Source organism: Raphanus sativus, chromosome 7 (genome assembly GCF_000801105.2).
Source record: "Raphanus sativus cultivar WK10039 chromosome 7, ASM80110v3, whole genome shotgun sequence".
NCBI classification, from domain to species: Eukaryota; Viridiplantae; Streptophyta; class Magnoliopsida; order Brassicales; family Brassicaceae; genus Raphanus; species Raphanus sativus.
Window position 1 is genome coordinate 7542817 of NC_079517.1, and position 21193 is coordinate 7564009.

General features: G+C 39.0%; 6 protein-coding genes across 6 annotated transcripts; 3 read left to right on the plus strand and 3 right to left on the minus strand.

The window, feature by feature from the left end:
• Positions 1-490: 490 nt before the first annotated feature.
• Positions 491-4179, minus strand: LOC108816329 (receptor-like protein 15). Its single transcript, XM_018588906.2, has 5 exons — positions 3737-4179; positions 3274-3429; positions 3069-3143; positions 2898-2972; positions 491-2804 (listed from the first exon to the last, which is right to left on the minus strand). Exons 1-5 carry the CDS (start codon positions 4125-4127, stop codon positions 625-627), a joined length of 2877 nt encoding a protein of 958 aa, XP_018444408.1. The 5' UTR covers positions 4128-4179; the 3' UTR covers positions 491-624.
• Positions 4180-4933: 754 nt separating this feature from the next.
• LOC108815297 (receptor-like protein 14) lies at positions 4934-9527 on the minus strand. Its single transcript, XM_056991319.1, is given in 8 exon segments — positions 4934-5786; positions 5788-6029; positions 7081-7836; positions 7839-8004; positions 8007-8572; positions 8700-8780; positions 8898-9053; positions 9149-9527. Coding segments are annotated over 8 exon segments (3099 nt in total). The 3' UTR covers positions 4934-5033.
• A 1208-nt stretch (positions 9528-10735) lies between these two features.
• LOC108814481 (glycerophosphodiester phosphodiesterase GDPD5) lies at positions 10736-13516 on the plus strand. The gene is made up of 8 exons (XM_018587068.2): positions 10736-10938; positions 11459-11643; positions 11799-11982; positions 12173-12247; positions 12327-12436; positions 12546-12761; positions 12846-13001; positions 13080-13516. The coding sequence occupies exons 1-8, from the start codon at positions 10926-10928 to the stop codon at positions 13323-13325; spliced, it is 1185 nt and encodes a 394-aa protein (XP_018442570.2). The 5' UTR covers positions 10736-10925; the 3' UTR covers positions 13326-13516.
• Positions 13384-14885, minus strand: LOC108814482 (uncharacterized). The gene is made up of 3 exons (XM_056990158.1): positions 14752-14885; positions 13902-14658; positions 13384-13790 (listed from the first exon to the last, which is right to left on the minus strand). The coding sequence occupies exons 2-3, from the start codon at positions 14618-14620 to the stop codon at positions 13568-13570; spliced, it is 942 nt and encodes a 313-aa protein (XP_056846138.1). The 5' UTR covers positions 14621-14658; positions 14752-14885; the 3' UTR covers positions 13384-13567.
• A 273-nt stretch (positions 14886-15158) lies between these two features.
• LOC108814388 (glycine-rich RNA-binding protein 5, mitochondrial) lies at positions 15159-17318 on the plus strand. Its single transcript, XM_056990151.1, has 5 exons — positions 15159-15267; positions 15712-15840; positions 15941-16009; positions 16103-16206; positions 16524-17318. Exons 2-5 carry the CDS (start codon positions 15723-15725, stop codon positions 17088-17090), a joined length of 858 nt encoding a protein of 285 aa, XP_056846131.1. The 5' UTR covers positions 15159-15267; positions 15712-15722; the 3' UTR covers positions 17091-17318.
• A 938-nt stretch (positions 17319-18256) lies between these two features.
• LOC108817004 (S-adenosylmethionine carrier 1, chloroplastic/mitochondrial) lies at positions 18257-20862 on the plus strand. Its single transcript, XM_018589581.2, has 9 exons — positions 18257-18455; positions 18623-18738; positions 18885-18942; positions 19143-19292; positions 19760-19970; positions 20062-20107; positions 20187-20298; positions 20375-20447; positions 20532-20862. The coding sequence occupies exons 1-9, from the start codon at positions 18365-18367 to the stop codon at positions 20767-20769; spliced, it is 1095 nt and encodes a 364-aa protein (XP_018445083.1). The 5' UTR covers positions 18257-18364; the 3' UTR covers positions 20770-20862.
• Positions 20863-21193: the final 331 nt, after the last annotated feature.

Consider the following 21193-nt stretch of genomic DNA (forward strand, 5'->3'; position numbering starts at 1 on the left):
GCGCTCTCATGGCTTTCTTAGTAGTCTTAGCAGATGACTTCATCAATGGATTCGTTGTGGCTTCAACAAATGCTAGTTTCTCCACAAGAATCGGATTAACTGTGTCAAATACTTGGAGGAAGAAGACGACTTCCTGAATATACTGGCAGAAGATGTGATGATTCGGTCTGGGAATTGGGTAGACTTCAATGGAGAGGCTTATTTTCAAGGATCTGGTGAATGAGATCGTGTCTGCAAGCAAAGTCAGGAAGACGAAGAATGCTTTTCATAGACCAGTAGCTAAGGTTTCTCTTTGTTCTCTAACTCTCTGGTCTTTCTTTTGCTCTTCTGATTCACATGCTAGTTATGTAACAACTGAAGTTCTTGGAATGAACTGGAAGTCTCTATTATGTATATATATTCTGTTGGGATCTCTTTCTACTTTGAAATCATTTCATGCAAGTTCTTGTATAATAATATATAGTATTTATTAAACAAACACCAAACCAGCTCTTAGATATATGTTTGTGCATTACATTTATTCAAAGTAAGTAACAGTACATAGGGTATGTGAAACAAAGCAGAAGTTTTTGAGAAGAAGAAGAAGAGCAACAGATGGCGGCACCACCAACAGTAGTTTTACCATTACCACAACAAACTCTTGGCCTTGTGGATGAAAGCATCTACGAGGTAGAACCAAAATCTTCTCCAAGGAGAGCGGAAAGAGAGAGAGAATAATATTCCAAGAAGTATAGTCACATAAGCTGCAGCTAAACTCCAGTAGAAAGATACCATGTCAACTATGGACTCATCAGCAGATTCCACTCCATCACCTGGTTCTTGAAAGTTACTGCTGCTGCAGCTTGTGTTGGTTGGTTTTCCACAGAGAAGAGGATTGCCTAAGTAGCTTGGTGTACCAAAGGTGTTAAATTGTTTTCCTTGAGGAATGACTCCAGATAAGTTGTTGAACGAGACATTGAAAACAGCTAGGCTGCTCAACGCTGTTAGTTGTAATGGAATCCGGCCTTGTAACTTGTTGAAGGAGAGATCAAGGCTTTCCACTTTCTTCAGACCTGAAAAGCTTTCTGGTATCAACCCTGATAAGTTGTTGTGAGAAAGGTTAAGAGCTTTTAGCTCCAGAAGACCTCCAAGCTCTGCTGGGATATTACCACTCAACTGATTTTCTGAGAGATCCATTCCAAACAATAGTCTGAGATTTCCACCCAGGTGGTAGGTATCATATCGGTGTTTTGTTGAAAATGCAATTTTAATCTGGGTAGCTGACCTATCGCTTATCATCCCAAACTGATCCAGTAAAACAGGAGATCGGAGATATACATGGTCTTCTATCTCTACACGCATGTGACTTTGCAGAGACAAAAGAAAACTGAAAAGATCAATAATGGACATACCACAGTAGATATCCTCTATCCCCAAAACAAATGATGTATTGCTGAAGCATGAAGGTATGGGTCCGCTCAGTCTGTTGTTGGCAAGATCAAGATGTTGGATGTTTTTGAGACCACACAACTGGAGAGGAATACTCCCTGTTAAATTATTCCCCCTAAGAAGAATAGTAAGTGTGTATCGGGTGTAGGTGAACTCCGGAATGTTCCCAGACAATCTGTTATTTCCGAGATCAAGAATAGAGACGTTCCTCAGCAATGTGTCTGGAATAACCCCTGATAACTTATTATCTTGAAGGAGTAATACTACTGGCCTTCTTGAATTGACGTGCGAAGGTATGCCACCAGATAAGGTATTTGAGGAAAGGTCCAACAGCTCAAGATAACTTAAGTTGAACAAAGAAATAGGTACTTCACCTTCCAATAAAGCTTTTGAAAGTAGCAATACACGTAAGGATGTGAATTCTCCAATCCAACTCGGAACAACACCCGTGAGGTTGTTATTTGAAATGTCAAGCAGTTGCAAGTTTTTAAAGTTCCGCAAACCTTGACCGATCTTTCCAGTAAACAGATTGTTATCCATATACAGCTCCAATATACCAGTGAAATTGACTGATTCCGGAAACACCTCTCCACTAAGTTTGTTATGTGACAGTATCAAGATTCCCATGGAATAACAACCCATTTCAAAACTTCGTGGCAGCTTCCCATGAAAGCTATTTTGAGCTAGATTCAGATATGAAATCTCTTTCATGTTACCCAAAGAAGATGGAAGATATCCATGAAAACCGTTATTAGCTATATTTATATACATCAAATGAGGAAGTACCCATCCAATATCCTCAGGAAGCAGATGATTGAAGTCATTGGCTGACACGTCCAGGAAACCCAGATTATGAGCAGATTCCGGTAGCTGAAAGCTTGTAAGAGAATTATTTTTTAGAGACAAAACTTTGAGCTTGGTATTGTTTGCCAATAGCCAATAAGGAAAAACTCCATAAATTCTATTGTCAGAAAGATCAATGATACTCAAGCTTCTTTGGTTTAGGAGAAAATTAGGAACCTTAAACAAGTTGCAGGATTGTAGTTCAACAACACTCAGTTGAAAATTTGGCTTCCAATAACTTTTAGAGTCTACTTGAAATGATTTGGATTTAGAACCAATTTTGAAAATCCTCAGCTCTGAGAGGTTGGCAAGCAAACCAAATGAGAATAAACCTTCAAAATTGTTATCTAACAACGATAAGTGCTTGAGGGATCCAAGGTTGCCGAGAGAAGATGGCACTTTCCCAGTAAATTGGTTTGATGAGAGATCAAGAAATCGAAGACCAGTCAAGACAGTTAAGCATAAAGGAAACTGACCTAACAATTTGTTTCGTCTAAGATTAAGCTCTTGCATATTCTTCATTTCGCAAATCACTGCTATGATCAAATACAAAATTACATGCACATGAGTAAACGTTAATTCGATACCAGTTTTAATGCAACATCATATGATATGTTTAGACTTGCCTTGCAATCCAGTTGATGCAGAAAATTCATTAACACTTAGATCCAGAGCTTTCAGCTTCTTCAGGGCAGGTGAAACTGCCACAAGTTAAAATCACGCAAAGGAAAAGAGCTTTGCCTAAGAACATGATCATCCCAAAAGAATATATTGTATAGAAAGTAGTTTTGAGCTACCTTGTACTGATAGAGAGCCATTAAATCTGTTTGCACACAGGTCTAGCACTTGCAAATTTGTCAAATCTTTAAGTTCTGAAAGGACATCCAAAAAATATAAAATAAAATACTTATAACTATTAAGTCGAACTAATAACATAGACATCACTAATAACAAGGCCATCATGTGTGTATCCACTTAGTTACAAATGGATATAAAACATACCTTTATCAGGAAAAGGTCCATTGAATCTGTTACCAAATAGAGAAAGAGTTGTAAGTGATGTAGCGGCATTAACAAAGGGAAATATGCTGTTGTTGAACTGATTTAAATTGAGATCCAGAATCTCCAGGTTTCTTAATCTCCCTAGGCTTTTATAACCTGCAGACACGAATCTTGTTAAGCATAATGAAAACATATCTCAAAACATTTTATTATAATTTTCAAGAGAAGAGAATTCAGATGACGGTTGGATGTGATTGCAACACGCAACATGGCACACAGATATGAGCAACTCAATTCAGAAACACGGAAAATCAAAGCACCATAATAGGTTCGTTACAGAAGTAGAACCCCAACACAGATAAAAATATAAGAAGTTCCAATGCAGAACCAGATGATCAATCAAACCACAAGATAACCGTTTAGGGTAAATATAAGATATTCTAATGTAAAACCTGGTGCATACCTTCAACATCATCAAACAAGCCGTTGAAGTAGTTAAAAGATAAGTTCAGACAACGAACATCTTCAAAGGGATGGAACAAAGAAAGATTTAGGAGAAAATTCTCTTTCAAGGACCGTTTAGAGTGAGATGTTTTAAAGGCAATCTCAGTCACCCTTTGGGTTGTACGATTGCACTTAACTCCCTCCCAAATGCAGCAATCGCTCTTTGTGTCGTAGGTCCAAGTAGGAAGAAAAGAGTCAACCTCATCTTCTCTGGAGATTGAGATTAAGTATTGCTTGAGCTCCAACAAAGCAGTTCTTTCCTTTTCAACACAGCTTTTGGATCCGTGTAGCTGCCCCAACAGCAATATTGTCCATATCAAGTATTTTCTCAAGAACACCTTCCCCTCCATTTTTTTTGGGTTATGATGGTGAGTTCACTGCAAACGCCTCCACCGTTATATATAAAAAGATTTTTTACAATTAGAAAATTCAAGTTTCTGTTAACGATAACACTTTCAAGCCATGACATACGTTAAGGGAGTGATCGGTATCGTTTGCTTATAACTGCATGCTACGAAAAGTCAAGGTACTTGTAAAGGACGCTCGTAATAAAGGTGTGGTGATATATGTCTCGCCTAAGACCCATTTACGACACAAAAGAAAAAACAAGTTGACGAAGACATTGGTTGAAAAGTAAGGAAATCAAGAAGATGTGTGGTCACAGACTTTGGTTATATATCATGGAAAGATGATTAGATGTTATCCTCTCACCAATAAAAAGATGAAATTGCAGCAGAGATATTTTTTTCTCCTTATACAAAAAGTCCAAGCACTGTGAGTGAAAACTGAAAACTTCTAACCTTAGTATAGCTTAACCATTATACTTGAGGAAATGCCCAACGGTCACGGGGTTGCTGACTTGGCTCTCTTGGTCTTTTTCTTGTTTTGCTAATTTCATATGCTCGTTATTTGGTTCTCCTGTAACGAGCAGGATAATAATCATATTGTATGTTATGTAATAAATGAAGTTCTTGAGATTGTTACCTCCAAAAAAAAAAGAAACTGTAAAGCGATACGGTTTAGGAGAATTCATGAAAGGAGACAGAGAACTAACAGGGAATTCTCTGTATTCATGCAAATTCTTGTATTTCTCATATTTGAGTATACTATTTATTGAACCAACAGTACACAAGAACTCTTTTTTTTTGAACTCGCAGTACACAAGAACTAAACAAAAGTTTGTGACATAAAGCAGGAGGATTTGAGAAGAACAGAATCAGATGGGGGCCATCAATGGATTTGAACCAACACTAATTTCACCAAAGAAAATTCCTAGCCTTGTGGATGAAAGCATCAACGACGTAGAACCAAAATCTGCTCCAAGGAGAATCAAAACAGAGAGATACAAAAATTCCAATAAGTATTGTCACATAAGCTGCAGCAAAACTCCAGTAAAAAGAAACCATGTCAATTGTGGATTCATCTGCCTCCACTTCATTATCTGGTTCTTGAAAGTTATTGCTCTCACAGCTCGTGTTGGTTGGTTGTCCACAGAGAAGAGGATTGCCTAAGTAGCTTTGTGAATCAAAAGTGTTAAACTGTTTTCCCAGAGGAATGACCCCAGATAAGTTGTTGAATGAGACATTAAATACAGCTAGGCTGCTCAGATCTGTCAGTTGTGTTGGAATCTGTCCTTGCAGACTATTGAAAGAAAGATCAAGGCTCTCCACATTCTTCATACCTGAAAAGCTTCCTGGTATAGCACCTGATAAATAGTTGCGAGAGAGGTTTAGAGCATGTAGTTCCACAAGACTTCCTACCTCCACTGGGATCTCACCGCTTAGCTCATTTTTTGAGAGGTCCAATCCAGAAAAGTTTAGGAGATTTCCACCGTTGTAAGCATCATACCGATATTTTGTTGCAAATTCAATTTTAGTCTCAGCGCCTGCCACGTAATCAATACTAAAAGGATCTAGCACAAGCAGAGATTTGAAATATATACCAATATTTCTGGTGGTATAAGCGTCTTGTTCCTGACTAGAACTAGTGAAGACATCACTGGGAATGTAACCAAAGTTGAAAATCATGATATTTTGATGTTTCCTCTTTCCTCAGACCAAATGATATATTGCTAAGACATGAAGGTATGGATCCATTCAACTTGTTGTTAGATAGATCCAAAAGTTGGATGTTGCTTAGGCCACACAATTGGTGAGGTATAAGACCTGTTAAATTATTCTCACGCAGACGAAAAATACTTATGTTTTGGGTGTTGATGAACTCCGGAATATTCCCAGACAATCTGTGGAAATCTCAGTGTCTCAGAACATATCCACTAACATAAACTCAGTGGACTCAATAGTTTGCTTGATGAGATAAATACAAGAATTATGTTAAACTAACACATTTTTTTCGCAGAGGTGATGAAGGCATCGACAAGGCAGAGCCATGCTCGACGCCAAAGACAATCTATACACATAAGAACAAGAATACCTATCAACGCAGTTCCATAAGTTGATGCACTAGTCCAATAGAAGACCATCATGTCAATAGCAGCTTCTTCTTCTTCTTCTTCTTCTTCTTCTCCTCTGTTATCTCCTTCCTCTGTGCTCTTCTTAGCTTCTTCACAACTTCTCTCTGTCGGTAGTCCACAAAGAAGAGGATTCCCTAAGTAGCTCATACCGTTGAATGTGTCAAATTGCCTTCCTTGGGGAATAGTACCTGATAAATTGTTGTAGGAGACGTTGAAGACAGCAAGTGAAGTAAGGTTTGTTAATTGACGAGGGATGTTACCGTGTAACATGTTATAAGAAAGATCAAGACTCTCAATATCCTTCAGTTTTGAGAAGCTATCCGGTATAGAGCCAGACAAGAAATTGCGAGATAGATTCATGGCTCGTAGTTTCGAGAGTTCTCCAAGCTCTTCCGGGATAACACCACTTAACTCATTGCTAGACAGATCCAAACCATACATAAAATCAAGTGTTCCTCTGCTGAACTCTGATTCTTCAGTGTATGAATCATACCTTTGCTTTGCTGCAAACTGGATTTCAAAACTCATGTACGTTTCATAGTCTATCTTGAACTCATCAACCATGAATGTTGATCTGTAAAGTTCCCAATGAAGGCTTGGTACAAAGCCATATGCCTCAGAGGCACCATTCCTCACCTGATCATACTCTTCTGATCCAAATGATAAATTATAAAGGCATGAAGGTATGTCTCCACTGAGCTTGTTTTTTGAAAGATCTAAAACTCCAATGTTTTTCAGACCACACAGCTCCCTTGGGATAGCTCCTGTTAAGTTATTTCCCTTCAACAAGAAGATTCTCATGTCCATGGCATTCACAAACTGTGGGATACTCCCAGAGAGTTCATTGTTCCGCAGATCAAGAATCTCAGCATTTTCCAACAATGTTCTTGGAATCTCCCCTGTGAAGCTGTTGTTCTGTAGGAACAACTTTATCCCATACATAGAACTATCATATGACGGCAAGGCTCCGGATAATAAGTTCCCAGAGAGGTCAAGAAAGTTGAGATGTTGATTAGCCAGCAGAGAAGATGGCAACGTACCTTCTAAGAGATTGTTTGATAACAACAACATAAAGACATCAGATGAATTTGGTAACAAACTTGGAACATCACCTCCGAGAAGATTGTTTGACATGTCAAGTACTGACAAGTTAACCAAGGTAAGCAAACCGTCTCCGATCTCTCCTGTGAACAAGTTGTTATCCATCCTCAACACGACCAATGATGTTAGATTAGTCTGTCTTGGAAGAGGATGGCCACTAAACTGGTTGTGGGAGAGTTGCAGGATTTGTAATGAAGAACAACCTGTGAATAAGCTTCTAGGTAGCTCTCCAGAGAGATTGTTATGAGACAGGTCCAGGAATGATATGTTCTTCATCTCACCCATAGATGAAGGAAACTTCCCGTGGACACCATTATGAGAGCCATTCATATGTATCATATTTGGAAGCTCATGGCCAATATTATCAGGGAGGACTCCGCTGATGTTATTATCTGAAAAATCCAAGAACTGTAACTTATGAACTGCTGTAGGAATCTGAAAGATAGTGAATGAGTTATTCTGCAACTGTAGAACTTCAAGTTTTTATTATTAGCCAAGAGCCAGGAAGGAATGGTTCCGGATATTCTGTTGCTGGATAGATCAAGTAGATGCAACTTCTTCATGTACACAAGAAAGTTTGGGATCTTCTTCAAGCCGCAGGAAGGTAGTGCAGCAATATTCAGTTGAAATTTAGGCAGCCAGGTACTTTCTGTATCTGTACTTGTAACATATCGGATGTTGATGAAAGTTTGAGCACCTTGAGCTGTGTAAGGTTGGCGAGTAGACTGAGGGAGAACAAGCCTTTGAAGTTGTTATCTGACAGTGATAAATATTCGAGGGACTCGAGGCTATTGAAACTAGATGGTAGATTGCCACTTAATTGGTTTAGTGAAAGGTGAAGAACCTGTAGCTTGTTCAAGCTACCTAGACACAGAGGAAGCTGGCCGGCAAAATAATTTCCACGGAGGTAGAGCTCCTGCAGATTCTTCATTCCACAAAAACCTTCAAAGGAGAAAAAATAGTTGAGAAAATGACAAGATGATGAGAGTAGTTGTTCTATTCTTGAGAATTCATGGGACACGTAAAATGTTATGTTGTTCGTATGGGATAATCTTGAAGATGAAGCAAACACAGGCAACCTTTTATTGGATTCATTCGAATCCAGACAAAGTAACTTAGATTTTGAAGCACAAAGTAAAAGCACAGATAAAGAGATTTTACCTTGCAGCTCCATTGAGCTAGAAAAATAGTTGGCACTCAGCTTTTTACGGCGAGTAAACTCTGCCACGGGGAAAAGAGACACAAAGCAAGACACATATTATATATTGTTGTGGATAGGATGCTCTTCGAGATGGCATAGACCAATTAGGCACAAGTTAAATCTGTTAAGAGTTGATGTAGATGCTACCTGGCATGGAGCTATTATATCCGTTTCCACTCAGATCCAGCAGTTCCAAGTTTGTTAAGCTTCTAAGTTCCGAAAGAGAGTCTAGGAATAGAAGAATGACAAGAAATGCTATCAGAAGACAGAGACTACAAGACAAAAAAATCAAGCAAGACTAACCAAAAGATAAATCCGCAATAAGTAGACCTTGGAGAAACACACCTTTAACAGGAAAAGGGCCATCCATCTTGTTGAACCCAAGAAACAGAGTTGTAAGTGAAGTAGCAGCATTGAGAAATGGAAAGATGCTGTTGTTGAATTCATTTGAAGAGAGATCCATAATCTCCAGTTTTCTTAATTTACTCAAGCTTTTATAACCTGCAAGTGGGATAAAGAGAGAGTTCTGTGTAATCTACTTTCCATACCTTTTGGTGCCCATCTAGAAATGAGATCATAGTTATACAGAGACTTACCTTCCCTATCATCAAACAAGGCACTGAAAGCGCACTCGGATAAGTCTAGACTTCGAACCTCTTCAAAGGGATGCAACAAAGAAAGGTTAAGGAGAGAACTCTCTTTGAGGTACAAATCACCAAAAGCAATCTTGGTCAGGCGACCGCTTGTACGACTGCACTTGACGCCCTCCCACCTGCAGCAATGGCTCTTTGTGTCGTTAGTCCAAGTAGGGAGAACATAGTCAGATTGTCCTTCTTCAGAAATGGAGATCAGGTATTGCTTGAGCTCCAACAAAGCGTTTCTTTCTTTCAGAATACAGCTTTTGCATCCGTGTAGCTGCCCCAACAGTACTATCACCCATATCAAGTATTGACCCAAGAACACCTTGCCTTTCATTGCAAATTTGATACAAACAAAAAGAAAAATAAAATAAACTGACAAGTGATGTGAGACAGTGAGTTCAGTGCTATAAGTATCAAATTTCCATACCAAAGTTGCGGAAAATAAATTTGTATGATCACAGAGTCGAATTCTCTGTTAGTGAAAACTTAAAAAAAGAAAACCATGTGACATGCGAAAGAAACTCAAAAGCCATGTGACATGTGTAGCATGGGAGGGATCACTATTTTTTTTTTTAACTTTTGACTCACTAAGTCAATGTCTCTGTAAGGAACTAGCAAGCTTTTATATTATACTTATGATATTGTTGTGTAGCGTTGATAGCATCTGTTGGGTAGAAACTAGCAAGAAGGTTCATCAGTTTTTCATTAAACAATTTGCCATCCCTGATTTAAGCATTGAATTATGCTTGAGTAACCAAATAGACTTGAGGAAAGGACTAACAGTAACAAAGTTGCTGTCAATAGGACCAAAAACAAATTGAATAAAAACAATTTTCATGCCAACACTCGTTGTTAGCCTAAGAATGTGATTAAGACTAAGCAAAAGAAGATAACCAAGGATGCAAAAGCTGAGTATAGGTAAGCAGTAAGTTGACCAAAAAAAAAAGAGAGGTAAGCAGTCATTGAAATCCATGTTAATTAAATTTCTACAAATCAGATGCTAAAACGTGTGATCTTGCCTAAACGTTATACAATGTTTCACCGGTTTGTCTGAATTATTTCTACTGACTACTAATGATTAACCTTCAATATAGGAACACAAACTATGACTGTACAACAGATCTAACTAACCTTCAAACAAACGACCAGCTTCAACGGTAACCGAGTTGCTGATGTGGCTTTATCTGCCACGTACGAAACAAGTGATGTTACCGTCAAACACAAACGCTGCCGTTTAATGTATCATTTTCATTTTGTGTGAGCAAGACAGAACCCTCATGAAACATCAGCTACCACCGTCGCTGATGGCAGAACAAGTGACAGTGATAGTGATGTTTAAAATTATAAACGTGGCGACAACAATCGTTGGTCAAAATGAAAAATGGATAATTGCGTCGGCATTTTGTGTGAAAATGCAAGATTAAAGGATTGGTTTGCAATTTCTCGCAAAGATACGCGTTGCTTGGTAAATAGTATATTCTTTTGGTACCAAACATGAATTACTAATTTATTTAATTTATTGATAACCTGAAAATTGTCTAACCAAAACGGGAATATTCGGTATGTGTATGAACTGAAGAGTGATAGATCCACCAAAGGAGGTCAATGGACTGACTTTTGGATAATAATAGATCCCAAGTAAGCGGACAGGCACCAAATTGGGTGTCACAAGAGAGACAAGAGACAGAAAAGAGAGTTAAACAAGCATTCCCGTTTGATCCAAGAAACTGTCATGATTCTTACAAGTAAGCTTCTCAATTTCAAACTTGTCTTTCTTTTTCTTTTACCGTTTCTGGGTCAGCAAGCTTAAAGTTTTTCTGGGTTTCTCGTTGTTCTGTTACTCTCCATCTGAGTATGTCTGATTGATTGCTTCTATTACATTTGTTTGAGAATGGAATTTGCAAAATTTTGATCATTGCCCTTTGACTTTCTCCTGTTCATCCTTAGAAATGAATAGGAAAAAAAAGCTTATAAATTAACAAGAAACAATCTGGATTTGTTTCCTTTTTTTTTCTTCTCTAAGCTAATAAAACAAAAACAAGATTGTGACTTAAGAGTCTAAAGCTTATACATTTACATTCTATTGATGCAATCCAAAATGAAAAGTTTGGGTCTTTGGATCAGTTTTTGCCTTTTGTTTCTGCTAACACTGCAGCAACAAAAGGAGAAGCATTAAGAAAAGTCAAAGTTTGGTACACAAGGACAAGCCAATTGTAAAAGTGAAAGTTTTGTCATAAAAAATGGTTTTATTGTTCATGTTTGCAGAATGCTTGCCATTGATATGGCTATCTCTAGTTAGTCTGTGTGCTGGTGGGAGAACATTATACCAACTCCCTGGTAAAGGAGTCAAAGATGCTACTAAGCAGCCGATTCAGACTTCACGTCCTTTTAACATCGCACACAGAGGTTCCAACGGAGAGCTCCCAGAAGAAACTAAAGCTGCATACTTGGTATATTATTATTGAGCCATCTCTCTCTCTCTCTCTCTTTGATTTGATTACTTGGTGTATTACTGTCATGGCTATCTCTAGTTTTTTCTTTGTTCAAGTGAATCTTCTTCTTTTGGGACATTATGCTTAAAGCAATTTTTATGTCTTTTTGTCAGAGAGCAATTGAAGAAGGTGCAGACTTCATAGAAACAGATATTTTATCATCCAAAGATGGTGTGCTTATCTGTTTCCATGATGTCGGCCTTGACTTAACAACCGATGTTGCGAGTCACAAGGAGTTCGCTGATCGTAAGAGGACATATCAGGTCCAAGGTTTCAACATCACTGGCTTTTTCACCTGTACGTTCCCACAGTTCTTCTTTCTTTTTCTATATGCATAAGTTGATGCATGCCAATGGGCTCATATTACCGCACGTAAGCTCATCTAAAACTGCATAAAGAAGAATCTTAGAAATGTTTCAAGCGGGTTTGTTTGAATTTGATATACCATATATTAGCTAACAACTGGTTTCTCTTTGATTGTTTGCAGTTGATTTTACTCTCAAGGAACTAAAGACTCTACGGACAAAGCAGAGATATGCTTTTCGAGACCAGCAATACAACGGTTAGCTGCCCTTTCTCTCCTGGATTTATATTATTGTATGGAACATGTAACCATACTGGTCCGTTTTTTCGAATTGCAGGAAAGTACCCTATCATCACATTTGAAGAATTCCTTGCCATTGCTCGGGATGCTCCAAGAGTTGTCGGGATCTATCCTGAGATTAAGAATCCAGTTCTAATGAACCAACATGTAAGTTTACAATCTTACAGTCTTGACTTGCACTTTTTATTGGTCCTAAAGACTGGCTTCTCCTTAACTTTGATTCTTTTGTTACTAAATGGCTGTTGAATATTTGCAGGTCAAATGGCCTGGTGGTAAGAGATTTGAGGATAAAGTTGTGGAGACTCTTAAGAAGCATGGGTACGGAGGCGCGTATTTGTCCAAGAAGTGGTTGAACAAACCCTTGTTTATTCAGTCATTTGCACCATCTTCACTCGTGTACATATCAAACTTGACAGACTCACCGAAAGTCTTGTTAATAGATAGTGTTATGCCAACTCAAGATACTAACCAGGTCCTCCATCCTCTGATCCTCCTCTTGTTTTATTATCCTTCTGCTATAAGTGACTCACCCATCTTTCTGTCAAAATCTAACCAGACATACGCAGAGATCACCTCAGATGCCTATTTCACCTACATTAAGGAGTATGTGGTTGGGATTGGACCGTGGAAGGATACAATAGTTCCAGTAACTAACAACTACATGCTAACCCCCACAGATTTGGTCAAAAGAGCTCACGCGCATAAGCTACAGGTAGGTTTTAAAGATTCTTTTCAGAGAATCAGTAAAACATGCTAACAACTTCTTGACCATGTGATGATGCAAACTCAGGTGCATCCATACACGTACAGAAATGAAAACCAGTTCCTACACTTTAACTTCAGCCAAGATCCATATCAAGAATACGAGTACTGGATCAAAGAGATTGGAGTTGATGGACTCTTTACCGATTTCACCGGTAGCCTCCATAAATATCAAGAATGGGCGTCTCCGTTACCTGACAGTGACACCACCAAGTCTCGTCGTCAGCTCTTGAGTCATATTGCTTCTTTGGTCCGCCCTTATGCAAAGGCTTGAAGCACCACGCTTCTATATAGTCTTTAATCTAACAGAAGAGTCTTTGAAGATTTAAATAAAAAAGTGAAAGACACAGCTTTTATCCAAATTGTTATCTGTTTTACTTCACAAGATTTATACATTATAAGTCAAACGAAGTTTGTAAAATCTTGGAACAGAGTTCTATAATATACCAAATTGTTCTATCAAACTTTAACATACACACAAATCAAACTCAAATCCTCCTCAAAAGGATCTTTCACTTAGCCACAGCAAGTTGTGCAGCAAGGGAAGCAAGATAACAACCATCTAGGGGTGCGGTTAGGGGCATGGTCAGCTTCTGGCTTAGGAGCTTCCTCTTTCTTCAACCCTTCATCTCCTTCAGACTCAGAGGAGGAACTCTTCGGTGTCTCTGGCTGTGGCGTCTTCGTTTGTTTCTTTTGTGGCGTTGAGCCTTGTAGTCCACCTTTGTCTGCATTCCCCAATCTACAACATGAACAACAACAACAAGAAAGTTAAAAAATAAATAAAAAAGACATATATCTTTTAAGACAGGAAGACAAAGAGAGGTTTTGTAAGACGAGAGGTATTGTTTACATTGGAAAAGCGAAAGACTTGACGCTCAAGTTTTCAGACCGACGAGAAATAGAACGATCTAGTTTATTGTTTTTGCTGTTGCTGTTGTTGTTGTCTTTATTAGCAGCTTCGTTAGCCATGATAAACTCTCTTATACTTGATGCAGACTTTTGCTCTTCCTCTTTACTTGGGGGGCAAGCTTTCTCTGTTTCAGCTTCTTTCTTGCTTATTTCCACCGGAGTTTTGGCCTCCTCCACAACTGCGCTTCCTCCTCCTCCTCCTCCTTGGTTTGTATTGTCAGGCGGAGAAGGCATATGAGGAGTTCTCGGGGAAGGAGGCTGAGGAAACGTGAGCTCGCCGGATTTGAAGTAATCTATATCAGTGAAGCTATTGTTACCCATGCGGATGCTGAAGAGAGATTCGTTGGAGAGAGTGCTCCATTCAGCTGGAGCTGTAGAGGGCGCTCTTGAGAAAACGTGTGAAGGGATTCTGTAAGGAGGTGTGGTTGGAGTCGAGGAGGTCGTTGCGGCTGTTGCTGTGGTTGTGTTGTTTGATGATCTCTCCATGACTTGCGTTGGTGGAGATTGGTCTACGCTGTTGTTGTTATAGTTTAGATTCTCATCAGGTCTTGGCTCTGCTTCTATGGAAGAACAAGAAGAGGAAGAAGATGATGATGATGAAGAAAGGCGTACGGTTTGATCGTTGGGTTGAAAAAAGTTCTGCTCTTGTGACGTTTCCATGGTTTCTGTAGAATTAAAACTCTGCTAAAAATATCAATCTGCGATGTTAAAGAAGATGAAACATGATTAGAGGTTTTAAAGATATGCAGAAGAAGATTGACATCAATGACATGAAGAGATTTTTAGTTAACCTTCTGATGTTTCCAGACTTCAACGATGAGAAGACGAAGAACACAAGGAAGAAGATGTCTATTTTTAGAAAGTCTCAATAACAAGTTTTGGAAGGCCAAGAGAAGATTGTTTTTTTTTTTGGGGGAAGATTGAGAATGTGAGAGTTTAAAGGACACGCACGCGTATACACTTCTGATTATAGAGTACATGTTAAACCCAATTTTAAGAATCAACTATTTTTCGACATTGCCTAAGTAAAGATTAAAGAAAAGTGATCATTTGAATCCGGTTCGGTTTAGTTTGGTCGACCATTGGTTCTAGTTTTACCGGGTCTAAATATAACTCTGTGGCAGATGATTAGTGAGCGAATTTAACGGTCAAGATTATCTCATAGAAATGAACGGACAGGATGAGTTTACTATTTGACATAAGCCCTTCTCTCTCTTACAATGGTTTCTCACTACTGGCGAGAATTGAAAGACGCTTCCAGAGAGAAGAGAGAGAGAGATTGTCTCCCTAAAACCCTAGAGAGTTTGGTACAGTCTCCTCGATTCTTCATTCATTTGTATTTTGATTCTATGGATTCGGTTTGTTGTTTTGATGTTTCATCTTTGCTGATCCGACAATAAAGTTTATCTCTTTTGTTAATGTTTCTGGTCTCATTCTTTGTCTGCGATACTCTTGTGTAACATATGACGTTGATTTGGAGCTTATTTATGTTTTTTTTTTCACGGTTCTGACTGATGGGCTGTATGTGGGTTTAGTGAGTTGACCTTCTAAGCTTTGGTTCAATCTTTATGGAGTCTGATTATCGTTTGGTCACCATATGCACGAATACAGATGATAAAAGTTTGTAACTTTCTTGTTTTTTTTGCATTATTTATTTTATGAAAGAATGCATTTTTCGTACTTGTGTTGATTATTTGAAATGATGGTTCTTTTTGTTTTGTTCATGAGTTTTATCTTTTATTTGTATACAGATACGCACCACATGGCTTTCTTAAGTAAAGTTGGAAAGATATTTAGGCAGACCAGCACCCATGTCACTACCTCCAACTCAATGCTACAGAGCATCCGTTGCATGTCTTCGTCCAAAATCTTTGTTGGAGGTGACGACAATAAAATAACTCTAATACTGTTCTGTGAGAGTGTACTCCTTTTTAATCTGTTTCTGTTTGTCTCTCACAAAACTGCCTATGGTTGCTTCAGGTATCTCCTACAGCACTGATGAGTTTGGCTTAAGAGAAGCTTTTAGCAAATATGGAGAAGTTGTTGATGGTAGCTTAGCTTACTCCCTTTTTAAGTTATTGCCAGAGAACTCTAGGCTTTGATGTTTTTTTTAACTTCCTTTTTTCCTTCTGACATTTGCAGCGAAAATCATTGTGGACCGTGAAACTGGGAGATCAAGGGGCTTTGCTTTTGTCACATTTACTTCTACAGAAGAGGCTAGTAACGCCATGCAATTGGATGGACAGGTATTACACACAAATTTTCATGTGTCTCAGTGTCTTGTTTGGATGTTTGACCTAATTTAAATTGGTTCTGCCTTGAGGATGCATGTTTGTAGACCACTAAATTGTTTTTGGCTTCTGAAACATTGGCAGCATAGTTAGGGTTAGGTATCATCATCTAGCTTGAAATACTATTCATTCGTTAGGCAGCGACTTCCTCTTAAGTGTGTAGTCCTGAAATAAATGTTTATTTTCAGACTGTGTGTCTTAGATGATTCTGAAAATGTAAAATTGCTTCTTCTATCGGCTATATTTATTGTAGGTTTGTTTTTGGTATACAGGACCTTCATGGTCGAAGAATTAGGGTGAACTACGCAACTGAAAGAGGAAGTGGATTTGGAGGAAGAGGATTCGGTGGTCCTGGTGGTGGCAATGCGGGTGGTTACGGTGCTCCATCTGGTGGTTATGGAGGTGGTGGTGGTTACGGTGCTCCAGGTGGTGGTTACGGAGGCGGTGGTTACGGTGCTCCAGCTGGTGGTTACGGAGGTGGCCCATCTTATGGTGGGAATGCTGGTGGTGGTGGTTATGGAGGTAACTCTCCTTATGGTGGCAATGCCGTTGGTGATGGTTATGGAAGCAACGTTGGCGGTGGTGGATATGGTGTCGCTGGTGGTGTTGGTGGAAGTGACAACTTTGCTCAAGGCAGTTCCTCTAATGCTGGATTTGATGACAAGTTTAGCAGCAACGAACCACTAGGCAACGATACGGATCATCAGCTTGAAAGCGCTGGCGATGAGCAGTTTGGTGGCAGTGACAATCAGTTCGGTGGCTCGGAGAACGGTCAAACAGAGGTTGCCCCAGACGGGTTTGATCAGCCTGACGATGGTGATGTTGCGAAAAGAGCTTAGTCTCTACAATATTGCGCTGCCTGCGTTACTCTTTGCAGTTTCAGAATAAACTTGTGGAAGTTTCTTAGTTTCTGTTTTTCAACGTTTGGTGTTGTTTATCATATAGGCAGAGACCTCTCTATTGTTGGTCGTTTTCTTTATGTTTTGTGACATTTGAGGGCTCGCAAATAAAACTGTAATAACTTCTAACAGTCTCTCCTTTTTGTTCTATTTAAGGGTTCCATACTAGATACGTACTAGTTCAATGAGTTTTACAAGATGCTTGAAACCGAAGAAGACTACTCAAACTGCTTTGACTTTATGAACAAGTCTACGCCACGTGGTTTACCTTTCTACGTTGCTGCTCACAAAGACGCATGAGAGAATCGATGGTTCTTTAAATCAAATGCTCAGTTTGCAAGCAGCAGAGTAGTAGGCTTATGCCACGACGTAGGAAGGTTCCTTGTCATTAAAACCAAGAAACTCGCATAAAACTACCTACCAAATTGAAGGGTTGTTTGCAAAGATGTTATCTTGAAAAGGATCCAAGAACTGATGATGCTAGAGGCTACAATGAGAACTGCTTTGGCTTTATGAACAAGTCTGCGCCACCTGCTTTACCTTTCTACGTTGCTCACAAAGACGCATGAGAGAATCGATGGGTTCTTTTAAGCAAATGCTCAGTTTGCAAGTAGCAGAGTTTGTAGGCTTATGCAACGACGTAGGTTCCTTGTCATTAAAAGCAAGAAACTCGCATAAAACTACCAACCAAATTGAAGGTTGTTGTTTGCAAAGATGTTATCTTGAAAAGGATCCCAAGAACTGATGATACTAGAGGGTACAATGAGTGAGAACACGTATATGAACAAGAGCAGTTCGAACAAACACTATCTCATCATCATTGCAAAAGAAGGAAGATTCAAGAGAGAGCATACACTGATCATTTTTTTTTTGGGTTTGCTTTGAGCTTCTTCACAAATCACAAGCTTTTCAAACTTCAAAGCCACACATGACAGTGTACCATATAAAGAAAATAAAAATATTATCATCGTACTGAAAGCGATCTTATTGGACACAAACTCTGGAAGTAATTAGCCAATTACAGTTTTACCCTTCAATTTTTTTTTTCTGATACTGTAATTGGAATTAGAAAAAAATGTTTAGCTGCGGTTCAGAAAATTGGTATTAGGTCGATGTGGCGAGAGAAGCGCGCAAAGTCTATTAATCACTAAAACCTCATAAGCCCTAAAACCACCTGGAAGCTTCCACAGATACACACAGTCGCTCAAACGCAAATGGCGAGCAAGGGCTCCGATTCGAATCGCCAACAACAACCACCTCCTCCTGTGAGTATCGAAATCAAAGCCACTCAGGATCAATTCTTCGGTAAGCAATCGAGATTCTATTCCTCTTAAATCATCGGTGTAGATTGGTCCTATTACTGCATATATGATTACGCTTTAGACGATAAGGCGATTGTGATGATCTATAATCAATCAGTTCCATATAGTCTCTAAGCTGCAATGCATTGATGTATGTATGTATGTATGTAGTGTGGAGAGAGTTCGTATGGGGAGGTATAGCTGGAGCGTTTGGTGAAGGGATGATGCATCCCGTTGATACTCTCAAAACCCGACTCCAGAGTCAGATTATCATGAATGCCTCTCAGGTATTATTGCATCATGTTGCAGTAATTTCTGATTTGATCTGAGGCAAAGACGATTATAAAGTATTGTATTGTATTGTATGATGAGATTTAATATCGTGGTGTGTCTATCATCTCTAACCTTGTATAGTTTTTTTTTTTGATTTCAGAGACAGAAGAGCATTCCACAAATGCTTCGGACTGTCTGGGTTGGTGATGGATTAAAAGGTATCTCCTCCTGCTTCTTCCATCTTTTTTATAATGTGTCTCCCTCTCTATTGGCATACTTATGTGTGATTCGCTATCCTACTTATCATCACTGTCTATGTTATTCATGTTTGCGCTGTGAACTTGGAACAAAAGATTATTTTTTCCTCTGTGCTTTTAGTTTTTCTGTTCTTTTGTTTCTCGGCTGACTTTAGTTTTAGGCTTTTATAGGGGAATCGCTCCTGGAGTCACTGGATCTCTTGCCACTGGAGCTACCTACTTTGGTGTTATTGAGTCCACAAAGAAATGGATTGAAGAGTCTCATCCCAACTTAGGAGGCCACTGGGTACACTTTCTTGCAGGAGCTATTGGTATGTCCTCTCTCTTTCATCTGTGATCAATAAGTTGGTGGTAAAGATATGAGGAAAACCGTATGTTCACTCAAGTGGAAACTGCTTTTGAATTCTAAGCACGCAGAAAAAGTGAAACTATATATATAACCTGGCTGCTGAAAATAGACACTTGAATGTTCTTTGACGATTATAACTTTAGATATCGTGGGTCTTTAAAAGATAAGATCCAGGTTTTCAGCAAAACCCATACATGAGCATGGTTGCAGGAAATACTGATTACTTACTTGAGAACATGTGGAACTGCCATTAATCTTTAATCCTCCCGTTGACTCGCCTTCTTGTGGATTTCATCATGAAAATGATTGTGGATACACTTCATGAGTGTGTTCCCAAAAAAAAAATTTGAAAATGAAGGAAACCCTGAGTTATCTGAAATTAGAAAGCGTCTGATTCCTTTGTGTCCTGCTGCGTCTTTCCTTTTTCAGGTGATACACTTGGTTCTTTCGTATATGTTCCTTGTGAAGTAATAAAGCAGCGGATGCAAATTCAAGGCACTAGTAGCTCCTGGAGCTCTTTTATTTCTAGGAACAGCCTTCCGGTGAAACCAAGAGGTGACATGTATGGTTACTATACTGGAATGTTCCAGGCTGGAAGCTCAATATTGAAAGAGCAAGGACCAAAAGGACTCTATGCTGGGTATGTAATCTTCCTTCAGGCAATTATGTTACCGATTTGATTTCCTTTTTCAAGGGACCCATGCTCATTATCTTTCCTTTTTATTTGGCAGATATTGGTCTACACTAGCAAGGGATGTACCTTTTGCTGGCCTTATGGTATGTACAGTGAAATTGTTTCCTCCATTCATCTGATGGGTCCTTGTCTCTTCATGTTGGTTCTATTTGTCCGTCGCAGGTGATGTTCTATGAAGCACTGAAGGATCTAACAGATCAAGGGAAGAAAAAGTTTCCACAATTTGGAGTCAACAGTTCAGTCGAGGGGCTCGTGTTGGGAGGATTAGCTGGTGGTACGTTAGAATCAGATCAGATTAAAGAAACCATTCCAAATAGCTCTACCCATGTTTAATTTTAATCTCTCTCCAGGATTAAGCGCGTATCTCACAACTCCACTGGATGTTGTAAAAACAAGATTGCAAGTGCAAGGAACAACGATCAAGTATTTCTCATCTTCTTACAGATTCAAATCATCATATTCATAGCATCCCCAGTAGTTTTGACTGAAGTTTGTAAATCTTGATAGGTACAAGGGTTGGCTGGATGCAGTTGGGCAGATATGGAGGAAGGAAGGTCCAGAAGGTTTTTTCAGGGGAAGCGTCCCTAGGGTCATGTGGTATATTCCGGCCTCGGCACTCACTTTTATGGCTGTTGAATTTCTCAGAGAGAATTTCAGAGAAAAAGGTAGTGATAATAACAACGTTGTCTCAACCTTGAGCATAGAGAGGAAACGATCTTCGGTACATGAGGTTAGGGAGAACTAGTGTCTATATACGGCTCAGTGTTTTGTTTTTTCTTTTCGGATACAGTTTAACAAAACTCTGATTCCTCTTCAATAAGATACTTTCTTTTACATCCCCGTTCATACTTTTCCTATTCAGAAAGGAAAGTTTTACAATTAAAGTATATTATTGTTTGGGCTCTCTTCTATATACCATGGCCAGGACAAAACTATTATATATAGCTGATACAGGTCATGGGACAGTGAAATCTCGATGATCCATTGCTCATTTTAAAGGATTATGCAGAGAAGAACCAAAAATTACATTCTTTGCTTTAATTTATACGTAGGAGACGATGAAGAATGACGGAGAAAGAGAGCAAATAAGCTACGTTTTTGACATCTTTGCTCTATAATTGCATTCTTTCAAGTGTATCATTCGTAGTACATAGTAATCAAGGTTGTGG

Bases quoted from the DNA above. Each gene is read 5' to 3' on its own strand.
- LOC108816329 (XM_018588906.2), bottom strand. From the start codon at position 4,127: ATGGAGGGGAAGGTGTTCTTGAGAAAATACTTGATATGGACAATATTG. The intron at 3,430-3,736 runs GTATGCACCAGG...TCGTGTCTGCAG, and splicing joins CTTGTTTGATGATGTTGAAG to GTTATAAAAGCCTAGGGAGA. The intron at 2,973-3,068 runs GTAGCTCAAAAC...AACTTGTGGCAG, and splicing joins TGGCTCTCTATCAGTACAAG to TTTCACCTGCCCTGAAGAAG.
- LOC108814481 (XM_018587068.2), top strand. The intron at 12,248-12,326 runs GTTAGCTGCCCT...TTCGAATTGCAG, and splicing joins TCGAGACCAGCAATACAACG to GAAAGTACCCTATCATCACA. The intron at 13,002-13,079 runs GTAGGTTTTAAA...ATGCAAACTCAG, and splicing joins CTCACGCGCATAAGCTACAG to GTGCATCCATACACGTACAG.
- LOC108814482 (XM_056990158.1), bottom strand. From the start codon at position 14,620: ATGGAAACGTCACAAGAGCAGAACTTTTTTCAACCCAACGATCAAACC. The intron at 13,791-13,901 runs GTAAACAATACC...TTCATGTTGTAG, and splicing joins AAGTCTTTCGCTTTTCCAAT to ATTGGGGAATGCAGACAAAG.
- LOC108814388 (XM_056990151.1), top strand. From the start codon at position 15,723: ATGGCTTTCTTAAGTAAAGTTGGAAAGATATTTAGGCAGACCAGCACC. The intron at 15,841-15,940 runs GTGACGACAATA...TGGTTGCTTCAG, and splicing joins GTCCAAAATCTTTGTTGGAG to GTATCTCCTACAGCACTGAT. The intron at 16,010-16,102 runs GTAGCTTAGCTT...TGACATTTGCAG, and splicing joins ATATGGAGAAGTTGTTGATG to CGAAAATCATTGTGGACCGT.
- LOC108817004 (XM_018589581.2), top strand. From the start codon at position 18,365: ATGGCGAGCAAGGGCTCCGATTCGAATCGCCAACAACAACCACCTCCT. The intron at 19,293-19,759 runs GTATGTCCTCTC...TTCCTTTTTCAG, and splicing joins CTTTCTTGCAGGAGCTATTG to GTGATACACTTGGTTCTTTC. The intron at 19,971-20,061 runs GTATGTAATCTT...TTTATTTGGCAG, and splicing joins CCAAAAGGACTCTATGCTGG to ATATTGGTCTACACTAGCAA.